General features: G+C 26.8%; 1 protein-coding gene across 1 annotated transcript; it reads right to left on the bottom strand.

Moving 5' to 3' along the window:
• Positions 1-337: 337 nt before the first annotated feature.
• LOC8287856 (zinc finger CCCH domain-containing protein 6) lies at positions 338-5,590 on the bottom strand. The gene is made up of 4 exons (XM_002530704.4): positions 5,214-5,590; positions 2,150-2,356; positions 1,866-1,990; positions 338-1,779 (listed from the first exon to the last, which is right to left on the bottom strand). The coding sequence occupies exons 1-4, from the start codon at positions 5,271-5,273 to the stop codon at positions 537-539; spliced, it is 1,635 nt and encodes a 544-aa protein (XP_002530750.2). The 5' UTR covers positions 5,274-5,590; the 3' UTR covers positions 338-536.
• Between the last annotated feature and the right edge of the window lie 7,111 nt (positions 5,591-12,701).

Below are 12,701 nucleotides of genomic sequence, written 5' to 3'. Positions count from 1 at the left end.
TATATTTATAAAATAAATTTCATATTATTACATTAATAAAATTCTCAAATATCTAATTTCTAAAATTAATATTAATTATAAAATTTTATTTATAGCCTCAATTTATATTATTACTTATAATTAAAATAATAACAATTTCAGACTACACCGTAGTTTCAGGCCTTTTTTCATTGGGCTCAGGCTGAAGAATAAGAATACACCAAGGCTCCTTAAATTTCCTGTACAAGCTGCTAGACGCACTTCATTTTCTTGTCAACGCAGCAAAAAACCCAGATTCAGAATTAAAATAAATTTCATGAAATCTCCAACCTGTTTTAGAGAATCTCACTACACATAATTCCATTAAACTTTTAACCCTTGAATTAAAAATTCTCAAAAATAAAAAACGAGTTTCAAAGCTACCAATTCTATCTCTTTTTTGTTTTTTTTTTCTTCTCTTTCCCCACGTATGTACAAAACCTACAGAAAAACGTTGTCCAGAAACCCCCTACCATTTACACTATCTTGCCAAAGTTAAAAAGCAGGCCAAACTTGATTTACGTCCTCCCAGTAATTTCCCCATCTAATTTCATTCTCTTAGCGTATGGGGCCTCCAAGTTGCCACCGGTTTGAAACTGGAATGACAAATCATGTTGATAGGGACAATTGGAGCCATTCCGGCATCCTTTTGGACTTCTATAATACATGCAAGGCTTCTGAAACTTGGGTCTCAAGTTATTTTGTCCGAATTCCTTTATTAGTATGTGATTAGTAGCATGAGGTCCGTTATACGACATATGTTCGTTATGCTTGTCAGATCCATGTTCCCTAATCAGGTCCTTAATGTAGTTGATATCCTTTACAGGGTTGGTTTTCGTGGACACTGCATTAGCTTGAAGAGTACCACCGTAGATTGGGTTTGGGTTGGGTTTCAATTCAGCGAATGATTTCGGAGCTAGTTGGGCAGGGATACTACTCACCGTAGATTGCACCTGATCAGGCTTTGTATACATGTTTGAGACTGCTGGCTTAGGTATGGATATATTGACGGATTGCTGTCTGGCTAATGATATTGAGGCAGTTGGCTTTGATCCAGGAATTGGATTCGTGTCAGGTTGTGGTGGCAGCCTAGTTACTGTTGGCTGCACCTCTCCAGTTGGGGGTTGCAAACTTCCATTGGCAGGCATTGGCACTGAAAGCATGGTAGATTTGTGACAGGAAGGGAAGACTGATGTTGCCACTGGTTTTGATGGAGGTTGCGACCCAATAGGTAAAAAATGGAAGTTTCCATCAGTAGATGTTGCGAAAGTCACATTAGGTTTTGGACAGGATGGGAGAATTGACTTGGTTACTGGCTTCGAAACAAGCATGGGTGTCCTGGTCATACTGAGTGGTGCTTCACGACCATTAATCAGTTTGTCAATCATTTCTGGGTCATTCAATATTTTAACAAGCAGACCAGTATCAATCAAGCTTCCCTTCTCCATGCTTTTCATAATTGCAGTTACAGCAGCAGAAGCAGCCGTTACTACATCAGCACCCAGATCAGGTAATACTCCAAGCTTGGGTTTTTCACTTGCAGGTGGTTCTAGAACAGGGGTGTCACGTTCAGCAGAGTTTGGGACTGATACAAGATCCCGAGGAAATGCTGGCAACTGGGGGTTTGACAAGGTGTTCAGAGGTGCTGATAAATCAGATGGTAAATCTACAACCACCCCTTCTTCAATAGGAGTGACCGGGATCCTTGGAGTGAAGTTATCATTGTAAAATTCCTCTTCTACGTCCAATGAAATAGAGGGACTATATATAGAAAAGCATGCGAAATACTTGGTAAGACAAAGATGAACATAATTAGCACAACATAAAACAATAGGAAAAAACTTTACCTAGGAGGAATGGCTGACTGACGTGGAAAAACAGCTTCAAGCACTCTTATTTCCCTGACTTTTTGAGCCTCAGCCTCAGTACTTTCTTCACCAGCTGCAACATGCCAGTTGTGACTCAGAACCACCTGTTTCAAGACAAATATGCATTAATTTACAACTCATAACAATGACTGCTGATATATATACTAGAAGCTATAAGCTGAAAGGTCCTCAAATAAAGTTTATAAGTCACTTAAGATTTCCACATTCTATTGAGCTTTAACAAAATAGAAATATATGCTTACTTTGGGAGGACACTTCCATGCAATCCTAGGAATGTTGGATGATTTCTCTTTCAAATGATTCAAATGACTGTCTCCAAACCCAGGGGGAAGGTCACTAATTTCCTTACCAGGCAAATGATGCAACATGCATGAGCCCTTCTTTTGCAGATGATCCTGAGTTTGCGTGCCAACTTTTGAAGGACAGTCCTCGACTAGAAATAGCTTTACCTATTTAAAACCCAGAAAAATTCACCAACTGATTAATATCTAGTAAATCACTTAATCACGATACTAACAAATAGCAATCCAAACAGGATAATGTGTAGAGATATCCAAGAACCTAATGGACAACCCATCAGGAGGATTTCAATCAACGAATATGAAATATACAGCAGATTAAGACAGTTTCCCTATAAATACACCATGCTCCGAAAGAAAAATCAAAACCAAATGGCAATAGATGCAGCACAAGTGAGACAGACTCATAGCTTTTGAGTTCACACCAAATGGAAGCAATGCAATAGACTTTAGTTCCCTAATATAAACTTTACATCTCAGAGTTATATTATAAGCAATCTAAATTTCAATTCCAGACCTTCTATTTCAACACCCAGGCAAGACAAACATGATGATATTAACAACATATATTGCTACAATTGGTGAAAACAGCAGTTAGACCTCACGAGCAGAAAAGATCAGACACAAATTTCAAGGTGAAATAAAACAATGTTCTAGTAATGAGCCCATGATAGTCGGACTGATCTACAAATGCAAAGCAACAAGCTTTGAGGTAAATAACAAAATTTTAGTAATGCAATGCAAATAATATTATTTATTGGTAAAAATTATTCATCATGTGAAACCCAAGAATATCATAACATCCTATGCTCATCGGGTCATAATCAAAATCTGCCTAATTACCCATTGAGCAAACCTAGCATTCAGAAACATTGCCACTGTTTTTATCACTTTTCCAAATAAAAACAGCATATCTCAGAAATACCAAGCTTGAGAATGATGTTTATTATAAGAAAGAACAAATTATTATAACTTGGCCAAAAGTATCTATTTTAACATATCTTTAGTTTCAGACCATTTTTATACATGTAATATGAGTCACCAAATAATTGTGCCTATTTGCATTAAATGCTTACTCTCAAAAACTAAACCTACTTCTGATTTCAAGCGACTATCATTGCGCTAAGAAATGGCCCCCATTCAACTTATACATCACATGCATGTCATTTATCCAATATTTTCTTCTCGAGAATAAGATTACATTTTAATTACTAACAATAAGAACTTCAATTCGGTTTACAAAAAATAACAAGCTTCAATTAAGGAATACAGGAAATGCCAAAACACATTTCTATAGAATTTCCCAGTACACATGTAGAAGAAAATTTTTGAAGTTTTCTAACTTCAATTTTCTCCAAAGACTGTGCCAATGGATACAAAGAGAAAAAATTTCACTTACTGAATCTATCCAATGGTCACAACTGGTTAGAGTAACCCAACTCTTCTAACCTAAAGGGCATTATAGTTAATCTAACCACTATATATCTCTTAATGCTTTTCTTGATAAATTGTGATTTTTCTATTAATTGAATAACTATTCCTCACCTCTACATATGATAATACAAGTAAACTTATTGCACATAATGAACAAGATTGAATCCATTTTAGTTTCAAACCAAAATCAGATGTAAAAGCCAAAATCAATTGTCCATGGAACATGCCAGATGGCCAAAAAAAGGCTATACACCAGAGCAGATATTAAGGAGACAAATGACAGTGACATATAGTTTCATAATCCTTATCTACTGATTATGGCACCCAAAGGATCAAATACTCCAGCTGTTTAAATGAAAAATATTTGGATGAATACCGTGCCAATATTTATTATTTAAAACCGACCTTGAGTAAGCCTATAGTCTGGTGCAATGGAGACGCATCATTTAGAAACTTACATTTAAACTAGGGTATGTATTAGTGATGCTTAAACAAAAGCATAGTTATATAATTGAAAGATTTAGGTATTGCCACTGTGTCCCCTTTTTACAACTCTCTATTACATGTCCTTATGGTGCAATAAACAAAAGTTTCTTTTATTTTTCATTCTAATTTTCTTTTATTTTTCATACTTTATTTTGTGAACTCAAACCTTTGAAGATTTGAGATGTTTATATGGGTTTCATTTATAGATTAATTATCATATTCCCATATTTTTTTAATAATTATCCTCCTTTGGTATTTAATCTTCATTTCAATTCCCCCTTTTTATCTTATCCTTTTTCTTTGTTCAAATGATTGATGGGTATTACTCCACAGCAATGAGAGATTTTGCAGATCCAGTTCATATATGTAATGAATTAAAGGTTTGTATAGAGTTCACCTAGTAAAATTGGGAACCAAATGAAGAAATTACAGAGGATATTCCTCACTTGACTTAAAGTTATATTGAGTGCTTGTCTGCAAGGAATTGATTGTTCTAATATCACCTCAATATAGCTTTTATCAAGAAAAAAATCAATAATTTTGATTACTATAAATTCAATATCAAATCCATATGCGTGGATTCAAGTTTCTTGGTGTGATTATACTTTATCCATTTGATCAATTTAAATCTTCTAAAAAATCTGTAAGATATTTAACTTTTCACAATTTTCTAAATTAATAAACTGAGAAACTTGACTTGGAATGTTCCAATATGTTTCGGTGCGAGTATGCAACTAAAAGAAAAGGAAAATTACAAACTCGCCCATTGATTAACATACTGGAGCAGATTAAAGCAATAGTCTAGCACCATTCTCGCCATTCAATTCACTCATCTAAATTGAGCGGTGGAATTTGGTGCTCAACTGTGAATCTTCTTAACAAATCAATCAGGTTTTTTTAATAAGTTTTTTTTAACTCTACAAATTTTTATATAAGAATTTTTTCTTATAACATTACAGTACATAATCATCTAACATCGCAAAGTAAATTATTAAAAAAGAAAAACAGAAAAAACAGAATAAAAAAAACAAATAAATAGAAAGTATTATGATATGATCTGAATAAATCGTTGAAGGTCATATTATACCTGACAAAGATTAAGACCTGGTGCCCACGTTACCCTGTTCGATTTCCTGGATCGCTTCATATCTTAAATTTATTTCGCTTCAAATCAAATCACGGAGAAAAAATTATTTTTCAACGATTTCTAACTGAACAAGATCGATTAATCAGATCTAACTAAACGAAACAAAACCCTAATCGACTAGTGATAATAGAAAACCAGATACCAGATTTATAAATAAATAAATAAATAAACCTAAGGATTTCAAATTGATTTTCTTATATGCTATGCTATTATAGAAGAAAGGAAGCTAGAACGCGTCTGCTTATATACTGAAGGAAAGGAATAGAGAAGAAGATGATATATGTATAGTAGGAAAGGTGGCGATAGGAAACCCTAGAAAGCTTTTTCCGTTTGCTTTTTGGAGTATAATTATAATAAGAATTATTATTATTATTATTTAGTATTACTGATTATGATGAGGTGGCTATTGGAGATTTGACCAACGTGTAACAGCGCATGTGACGTTGGATAAATAAAATGCTGCGCTGTACTTCTGGTTCACTTACGTTCCGGTTAAAATTTTATTTATTTTTAATTAATCTAAAATTAGAGTCATGCGATTTTTTTACTATGTTTACTGTTGTGAATTAATGAATTTATTTAATAAATAGAATAAAATAATTGCTATTTTAATTTTTTTAAATTCTCATATTACATAATTTTAATATTTTACTAAATTCTTTTGTAATTTGTAGTGTTATATTAATTTTATTTTTAATTTTTAATTTGTCTCTTAGTTTTATCTATTTATCCAATAAATTTATCTCCTTCGTCTTGACTGAAAATTTTATTTTTAATTTATAAAATACAGTTTTTAAATATAATATTATAATTAATTTTTAATAAAATTATTAATTTGTTAAATCCTAGTCTTAAATGATTACATAAATTATTATTATTATTATTATTCAATTTTATAAAATTCTTATATCGTAAATTAAAAAATAATTATTTGGCACTCTAAGAAGTATATTTTTTTGTTGTCTATTTTTAATTTAATTATTTCTGTTTTGTGTTATTCATGACCATATACCATAATTTTTATTCACCGCCATCATTTGAATTTATTTTTTATTCTGCATGATATTTAATTTTTTTTAACATTTTATATAATTCTATAGACAAAAGAATAAAAATTTGTCTTAGAAATAAAACAAATTATTTTAATTGATTCTATTTCGTAAGAATCATTGTTCACTTTCATACCTCATTCTACTTCATAATCTTAAAATAATTAGAAGAAATATTGCATTTTATTATGACATAAAATTAAACCTTTTATTTTTCACAATGGAACAACACAAGTTATGTTTTAGTTTAGCATATCCTTTTCAATTTTAGTAGAGTCGTTAATGCAACATTGATTATATATATATCTATAATTCTTTTAGAATATAAATTTTTTTAATATATAATTTTTATTTTGACATATTTATTTATTTTTGATATATAAAATTTAAATTTATATGTAATTTTATTATTAATTTATTAATTAATAAGTTCTATTTCTAACTAAAAAATAATTTTAATTTTAAGAAATAATATATTAATTATATTTTAATATTATATAACTAATAAATAGTTTTCTAATTAGATAATAATACTTGTTTTATTTAAAACAATATATATTTTAATTATATCTTAATATTATATTATCAATAGATAAATATTATAAATTATATAATAATTTCAATTTTTATAAATTTTGATTAAATAATGATTTTAATTTTAAAAATAATATCTTAAATAATTTTTTTATTATTCAATACTAACTTAATTTTTTAATTATGTAATAAATTTTTTATCCTAAAAGATTATAATATCAATTACATTGATATTATTAATTTGTATAACACTAAAATTAATTACTAAATATTTTAAAATAATTTTTATATTATCAAATTAATAGTATTTTCAGATTTTTAAAAAATTATAATAAATATTTAAAAATAGTTAGTTTGCTATTATTTTTTAAAATTTTATAAATTAAATATTGAATATTAAAATTTTATTAAATTACATATGTTAATTTAATTTTGTAATTGAAATAATAATAAAGGTCGTGCAACACATGGGTAAACTACTAATTCTAAATAAATCTCACTCTCTACTTTAAATTGAGAAAATGTTTCAGAAAATAGACATAATCTATATTAAACTTTCGTTGAAATGGTGAAAATTTAGATCAAACTAGTCATCTACCTATGTGTTGCACGACTGTTATTATTATTTCGATTATAAAATCAAGTTTATAGGTACAATTTAATCAATTATTTAATATTTAATATTGATTTATAATAATTTTAAAAATAATAGCAAAATAACTATTTTTAAATGTTTTAATTTTTTTAATTTTATTTTATATTATTGCATTAATCAAATATTTATTTATTAATATTATCTTAAAATTAATACTATCAATAAATTATTTTTAAAATTTTTGAAAATATTTATTTATTAACTCTAATATTATATAAATTAATAATCAATATATTTAATATCACTATTTTCTAAAAATTAAAAATTATTATATAATTAAAAATTATCTTATTAAAAAATATAATATTTAAAAATATTTTTTATAATTAGAATTATTATCTAATTAGAAAATTAATCTGTTAGTTAATCTAATATTAAAATATCATTAATATGCTATCTTTTAGAATAATTATTATCTAATTAGAAAACTAATTTATTAATAATATATTATTCTTTATAATTAGAATAAGTGTTTAATTATGAATGTAACTTATTAATCAATAAATTAATAGAAAAATCACAAAATTATATATAAACTTGAATTCTATGTGTCAAAAATAGTACACATGTCAATATAAAAATTTTACATATCAAAAATTAAACACACATATCAGTAAAAATTTAGATCTCAAAAATTAATATATATAGATGTATATTTAAAATCTCATATTTAATCATTTGATTATTTTAATACTAATACATTTTAATATAATCTAATAATTAACTCAATTTATTATTTTATAATATTTAAATATTTTTGAATATGTGACTTCATTTAATACATCTATATATATTATATAAAGGTATATAAATATTATTAAAAATTAGAAATTTATTATATTAAATTAAAAAATTAAAAGTGCTTTTAAAATAAAACTTCACTACTTTTATACTTCTTTTCTTTCCTTATTGAATTTTTTTAAGGTTAATTAGTTAACTGTAGATCAAATTTTTTTCACTTTTTATTGAGATTGAAGATATAGTTTTTATTTATTTTCTGTCTTTACATACTCAGTGTTTTTATTTATTTATTAAATTCTTGTACAATTTTTATGTTATGAGTTTGTAGTCTAATCTTTACTAACATTATAGTTTAATAAAATCTAAAAATTCAATTTTGTAGTTTAAATCTTAATACATATTTCTACATTGTAATTTTTTTTATAGGTATAATAATATAGATAGGAAACAACATTGAATAACATTTAATATTTTTATATATTTTAATATGCACAAATATTACTTATTAAACATTCATAATATTCCACTAATTAGTGCATTAAAATAACAAAATACATTCAAATTATAATCTCTCATCTAATATACAAGATTTAAGCTATTAAAACTAAGTTAATGTATACAATTATTTCTTACAGTTCTCTTTTAAATTATTAATACTTACAATTCCCAAAATAAAACTTTTCTACTTCTATATCTATTTTTTTCTTTTATTTTTTTAAATAAATTTGTTTAAAGTTAACAACATTAATTACCTAATTGTAGATTAAATTATAAATATTTAACTGACTTTCTAATTATTGAGATTAAAGATATATATTTTGTTTATTTTTTATTTTTAGAATTTTCAATATTTTTATTTATATATTACATTTTTATATAATTTTTATTACTATAAACTCTCGAGTAATTCTTACTGATACTATAATGTAACAAAATCTAAAAATTTAATTTTTCAATTTGGATCTTAATATTTTCTTCTCTCTTATATTCCAATACATATATTTTATATTTTTGTTTTCTTCTATGCACTTATAATTGAAGAAGTAAGTGCCATTGATTTTATGCTAAAATATTGTTATTTCTTATAATGAAATTTGGTCAAATAAGACTATTTACTTTAATCTTTGAACTTATACTTGTTTTTTGAAATTTATTCTAATCCATTGAAAATATTTAATATTTTTATACTATTTACTAAAATCTTAATTTTTAGATTTATATTTACCAACAATTTATTTTAATAATCAAGAATACTTAATATTTTTAATTTACAATAATATTGTTTCATAAACATACATGAATATTGAAAAATTATTACAAAAAGGATAATAAATTCTTTTAGAAAAAATACTATCAATATAATTTTTTCAATGCAATGGGTACAAACCGACTCTACGGTTATATAGTAATTTAAAATGTCATATATATATATATATATATATATATATAAATTATAAACTTTCAGATATTATTAAGTAATAATAAAAAATATAGAGTGGCTGGATTTTATTGAAAAATGTTAAAAATAAAAAATAATATATAATAATTATAAGTAATCTAATTAAGATTTAATCACCATCTTAATTTTTTCTCATTTCATTATGACAAATGAATTCTCAAAGCTATTTTCATTCCATATAACTAAAATAATTAATAATTCTATTACAAAAATTAAAATATCAAATATAAGTTTATTAAAAGTTAATTTCATACTAAGTTTATTTTATTAATTTTATTATAATGAATAAATTTTTAAAACTATTTTAATTATATATAATTATAGATTATATAGATTAATTACTAATGTTTTATTAATTTGAAATTAGATTTCTTTTTTAATCCGCACAAGTTGGGGGTTAATTTCTAGTTTCTCGCTTAAAAGAGAGCACATGTTCACAGAACACAAGGGAGGGAGACAAGGCGGCAAAACGCGGGGCAAAGCAAAGGTGCGGATGAAGGCAAAGTGAGGCCCCGATGACTCCACCGACTAAGGTCAAATTGGATTGCAATCTTAAAATATTGGCGCCGTGTAGAAATAAAATTCATGCATTTCTTTTTTCTTTTAATATCAATAGATTTTAACAGAAAAATAATAGAGTTTTATTTGGTGTTAATCAACCGTTAGATTAATTTCCATAAATCTCAATCATTATCTGAAATTAATTAAAAATTTTGTTATATGTATAAGTAAATTGCGACCATTTTTTACATAACATTTTGATCATTTAGCTACGAACAGGACGTCTCAAAAGTTATTAATTTTACTGAAAAAAATAAAATATGAAGCTTGTGATTATCAAAATAAATAATTTTTATATGATTTAAATTAGAACTGTTATGTTGATTTATAAACAATTAATTATATTTTCATGAAATTATAATTTTATTTGTAATTCAAATAAATTATTTTAATAAAAAGCTAAATATGTTAAGTTTGAAAAAAAAAATCTTAAGATAGATAACATCCATAAAACCTATGAAGCTTATGAGTGCCAAAGTATTAATTTTTTTTATATATGATTTGGATTCTGATGGTTAGAATTGATATACTGATTATTAGGCATATTTTTATAAAATTATAATTTTATTCATGACTAAAAAAATCAGTTTTATTTACAAAAGAAATAGAAAAAGATGATATATTTTTTTGTAATTTATTTTAATAACCCGTTAGTTAAATTAAAGTCTAAACATATAATTTTCAGTTTTTATAATAAAGTATTCTAGCTATTATTTTCTTATTATTTCCAAATTAAAATACTATTTTATTATGTGAATATTCATTTTATTGTTAACATGGTTGTTCCAAAACAGGTCAAGAGCTGCTTATTCCCAGATACTCATGCTGTAAGCTCGAGGCTGGATAAAAATCGCAAACTACGACCAAGACGGCACACCTAGCCTGAGGGTCCTTTGTTCTTTAAATCCCGATGAGCCGAGCTAGCCCTTTTGTATTCGAGAATAAACAGATCGTAGCTTAGCTAAAGAACCATTGCCAAAGGATCAGAGAAGAGAGAGAGAGCTCAGAAAACCATAAGTATTAGAATACAGAGATTTTATTTTTCAGAAGAGGGAAGGAAGCTTGCCCTCTCATTACAACCATAGCCTCTTTATATAAGGACTTGAGACTCACCCAAGATACTAAGTGACAGGGCTTGTACATTACACATTTCAAGGAAGCCTAATTGTTCACACCACGTGATTGGCTTCTGAAACGTCATTATCATGACACAAATACAATAAGAGTATGACAATACATAAAGACTATGCCAATATATAATTTTACCCCAACTTTTGACAGCTGTAATTGAGACATGATAACACTTAATAAAGATGTCTGTACCATGGACCAGTGTTGATGTCGTCTAGCTCCTCATTATCTTCCAGTGGCTGGAAATCTTATATTAGTGCATCCTGCTGCTCTTGAGAGAGTGTGGGGTCATCCCGGGGTGTTGGCAATGTGAGAGATCGTGACACAACATCCATCCATTGCTGTGTGCAGATGAGTGGAGTGGAAATGACTACGTCTTCCTGTTGATTCCTAACTCTGAGTGCCAGATCCAATTCTGCCATAACCTGAGGTGTCTGATGCAGAGGTCGATTAATGGTTTTTCATTGATAACATATATTTTGAGTGGCTTATGCTCCTTCAATGACCTGGAAATAGAGCCTATGGATAATACAAATTACTCGATATTCCAATGCTTGAGCATTGTTATCAGTGAAAAATTTATTTTCGTGGTTATTTCTATTTAATTAATTATATTTTACATGAAAACACCATCCGTGCAGCTCCAAAACTACGATAGCATTATATATAATGATTTTTTTTAAAATTATTGCAGAAATATCCCTGCTTTTATTTTTCTCTTTTATTTTTCCTCCTTTTCTGTTGGTTTGGGAGGCCACCGGTGGCTCCGTCCATCAGCGATTACCAGAAAAAATAACGTCATACTTACCAAAGTTACCGCTCAAATTTTAAATAATAAATTTAGATAACCTAAATTGTATAGTATTGGCAAATAATGTTTTAATTAATTGTTATATTTATTATTTATTTATTATCGTTAACCGTTAATTTAATTAAAAATTAATAAAAAAATATAATAATTAATAAATAATATCATATATTATTATTGATTTAGTTAATTAATTTTTTTCTTTATTTTTTTAATTTGTTTAGAGAGACAAAATTAAGATATACCCCAAAACTTAAAGATTAAATAAAGCTACTGCTGATGGTTGAATAATCTATCCAATTGGCATATCATAATTATTTTGGTCCATGTATCTCCCACAACTATTGGTTAATTCAGCATTTGTTTATGGGTTACTCTACTTCGTTTTCTTTTTTGCGTCAACACTCTTACCTCCTCTGAACTAATAACTGTTACTTTATTATCTGAAACTAGAGTGGCAATTTTTGACCCACACACCCCATTCAGATCA

The sequence above is a fragment of the Ricinus communis genome, chromosome 5 (assembly GCF_019578655.1).
Source record: "Ricinus communis isolate WT05 ecotype wild-type chromosome 5, ASM1957865v1, whole genome shotgun sequence".
In the NCBI taxonomy this organism is placed as follows: Eukaryota; Viridiplantae; Streptophyta; class Magnoliopsida; order Malpighiales; family Euphorbiaceae; genus Ricinus; species Ricinus communis.
The sequence above is the reverse complement of the archived record's forward strand: the minus strand, read 5'-3'. Positions and strand labels throughout refer to the sequence as shown.

Coding starts and splice junctions, on each gene's coding strand:
- LOC8287856 (XM_002530704.4), bottom strand. CDS start 5,273: ATGAAGCGATCCAGGAAATCGAACAGGGTAACGTGGGCACCAGGTCTT. Junction 2,357..5,213: donor CAGGTCTTAATCTTTGTCAG/GTATAATATGAC, acceptor GGTTTTAAATAG/GTAAAGCTATTTCTAGTCGA. Junction 1,780..1,865: donor CAGTCAGCCATTCCTCCTAG/GTAAAGTTTTTT, acceptor TTCTATATATAG/TCCCTCTATTTCATTGGACG.